This window comes from Cynoglossus semilaevis, chromosome 8 (genome assembly GCF_000523025.1).
Source record: "Cynoglossus semilaevis isolate Cse_v1.0 chromosome 8, Cse_v1.0, whole genome shotgun sequence".
Lineage (NCBI taxonomy): Eukaryota > Metazoa > Chordata > Actinopteri > Pleuronectiformes > Cynoglossidae > Cynoglossus > Cynoglossus semilaevis.
Window position 1 is genome coordinate 10,069,469 of NC_024314.1, and position 3,403 is coordinate 10,072,871.

At 37.7% G+C, this 3,403-nt stretch overlaps 1 protein-coding gene across 1 annotated transcript in view; it reads left to right on the forward strand.

The window, feature by feature from the left end:
* The window catches only part of cog7 (component of oligomeric golgi complex 7), a 13,443-nt gene extending 12,011 nt beyond the window's left edge, over positions 1-1,432 (forward strand). The window contains exons 16-17 of the mRNA XM_008314629.3: positions 157-300; positions 393-1,432. Coding sequence (XP_008312851.1) covers positions 157-300; positions 393-559 — 311 coding nt within the window. The 3' untranslated portion in view covers positions 560-1,432. The remainder of the gene's footprint in view (positions 1-156; positions 301-392) is intronic.
* Positions 1,433-3,403: the final 1,971 nt, after the last annotated feature.

Sequence of the window (3,403 nt, forward strand, 5' to 3'; positions counted from 1 at the left end):
TATATATGTATATATGTATATATGTATATATGTATATATGTATATATATATTTATATATATTTATATATATATATATATATTAGACATCTATATTAGATACGTGTTTGTATTTATATATGTCCTTCTTGTCCGTCTTTGAACTTCACGTATTTTAGGTGACGAACTTCCCGAGCTGGACAACACAGCCGACTACTGGCTCGGCTCAATCGCCCGTGCAACGATGCAGACCTACTGTGATGCCATCCTGCTCATTCCACAACTCAGTGCCCACTCCACCAAACAGCTGGTCACTGATATTGGTAAAATAGTTTAAAGACACGTTTCCTCAACATCAATGAAGAGTTCATCCTGCCCCTATCCTTCCAGCTAAATACACCATTCTTTCCTCCAGACTATCTCAGCAATGTGATGGACGCTCTCGGCCTGCAACCTTCCCGCACCCTGCAGCACATAGTCAGTCTGTTGAGAGCCAAACCAGAGAACTACAGACAAACAGCCAAACTGCTGCCACGTCGCCTGGCCACTACCATCGCTGCTCTCCGATCCATTGACTACTAACCCGTTGAGACGAAAGGACACTTTTGGTATAAAGGAGGGAGACCGAGTCATTCCTGGATTGTTTCCATTTGGGCATTTTAGAGTTATTCTTTTATGAAGAAATCAAAGTTAAGGTTGGTTAAGGTAGGTTTTTTTTTTTTTTTTAATACCAAACTAAGCGATGTCAGGGTGGTGATCATGCTTTTTACTGTAGACAAAGTCAAAGCATCTTGGTTTTTTTGTTTTAGTTGTCTAATGGGGTCATGCGTTCTGATCAGGGCTCTGGTGTCAGCATTTGAAATTAAGCTCTTATCTAAATAAATGTCATTGATAAGCTCTTCTAACAATGTAATGGATATATAATTAATTATATTTCTGGGAAAAAGCCTAACTTTGTCACTATTATTTATCAACATCAAGGATTGTCTAACAGTGAGTTTTTAGATTGAACTAGAGAGCTTGTCCGCTCCCCTTCCTTCTCATGTGTTTGAGAAAGGCATGCCGTGACTTTCGCAGAAGGGTAAAAAAATGTCATTTGTATACACATTGTCATGCAAATCACATTCAGGAAGTTTGAAAACTGTCAGTAAAAGTAATAAATATAACATGTCTTCGTTCTCTCCTTTAGGAAACCCGATTGGGTAGCAACGCTTCCAAATACTGGGAAAGTCAAATACTCAATACACAGCGAATTGAAATACTTTTAAGAACCTGATAACGTGTATATTTTTATCTGTACAAACCACTGTGTGAGTTGCTGCCACCTAGGGACTGGAGGCTTGTTATCATTCATGCATTACAGCAGTAATACATATAGTATTATACTATAAAAAGTAATATACTATACTAATAGGATTCTAAAAAAAATCTTCAAAATAAAAGTTTCTAAAAATCCCTCATTGTCTTAAAATAAGTAATAGTGTCATTTTACTTAAAATTCTTAATGTTTTTTTTTGGTTTGTCTACCATTTACCAAAAGCAACTCACTATACAATTATTTTTTAGTTACTCTACAAGTGTGTGGTTCCTCTGGGATGTGAACCTAGGATTCTCTGCTCTTTACTTCTGAGGCAGGCATGTTATGGATCCATTTTGATGATATTTTGACATGTTCAGAAACAATGGTTTTGGGAGTTTATAGCACAAATTATTCACTTGGCAGCATGTTTTGGGGCATAACCTTGCATTTTGAGGTCATTTTGAGATGAGCTCAGTAACCACTATAAAGTCTGTCTTAAAATACTTCCATCCATCCATCCATTTTCATCCGCTTATCCGTTACCGGGTCGCAGGGGCAGTAGTCTCCACCCAAATCACATTGCACCGTACCAACCCCCCAAAGTTAAATCTTCAGTACATCTGACGTCAACAAGGGTGATCAACCTGGGACCGTGGCACAGGTTTGGTTGTAAATACATGTCAGATTCATTAAGGCAATCAAAGAATTTAAGATTTTCTTAAATGTAAAAACTGTGCAAAAAAAAACATCAATGCAAAAAAATATATATATTAGCAGTAAAATGTGTATAACAAAAGTAAAGGTGCTAATTGTTAGCTTACTTCAAAGCCAGTGAGTCCACTGGAAGGTACCAACCTGCCCTAACTGGGATTCGAAATTGCCCAGGAGGTGCAAACCTGCTGGCTCTCATGCTTAGGGGTTGCTCAGAATGTAGAATGCCTGTTTTAAACATTGTTGAACGTTGTTGTGGGTTTGTGTTTGTTTGGTTTTTTAGCTCCTGTTGTTACCCTATAAACCGGGCCACACTGCTTAGACCACATGTGTCAAACTAGGGCCCGGGGGCCAAATCTGGCCCACAGTGTAATTGCAGTATATCTGATTTGCAAGATCATATTAAATGTGTGCTCGATTTGGCCTGCCTGTTTTTAGCCTATATATACTGGCAGGATTTGTAGTATACCCTGCGACCTGGTAACGGGTAAGCACACACACACACACATATATATATATATGTATATATGTATATATATATATATAGGTGAAGATTGAAGATGTGAAATTGTTAATGTACGCTTTAATGGAAAAGCAGTCTACTGCATAAGGCATGCAAGGCATTTCAAACTGGAACAACTGTGGTGCAACCTTTTACAAGCGACCACAGAGGGCGCCAAAGCCTCAAATGAAGTGGTTCGACTCCTGAAACGTGACTGAAATAAGGTGCTGAATATCCTTAAAGGCACCGGGAAATTGTTTTTGAGTATGTTTATCATTTCCGAGAAACGCTGATGTTTGAGCAGTAACAATAAAACAATTACAAAAAATCTTTACAATGATCAATTTACTCTGATTATTTAAAATATTGCAAACCAATCAGAGTTCAAATGTTCCTTACTGATAAATATTGTTTATTCATAGAAAGTGTAAAGAATAAAACAACCCAAAAAACAATTCCCGTCTCTTGCATTGTAACCATGTTATAGTTTTAAAACTTAATTGAAGAACTAGCAAATTAGCCACTCCAGCTACGTTATGAACCTGAAAGGGATTAAGCAGTAAAGGCTGAATAAAATAAACTGTGTTTCCAAACATTCCAACTAAGACTCACATGGTTTGAAACCTGTGGCTTAAACAATGATGCGGCTAATTTATGGATTTTTAACAGGCTAGCGATCAATGACTTTCCTGGTAGCTTATATTTAGGTGTGCTCAAAAGTTCGGAAATGACGGTAGTTCTGCAAAGTTCTTGGGATAAATGTTGAAACTACCGACTGCTGACAGATTTGTCAAAGCAAACCGCTCACCGAAACAATCTTGAAAGGCTGACTTCCAGATTTGTTTTTTCCTTCGTGACGCTTGTGAAGTTTGTCACTCTTACTTAGTCTCATGTCGAAAATCTTCACTCGTTT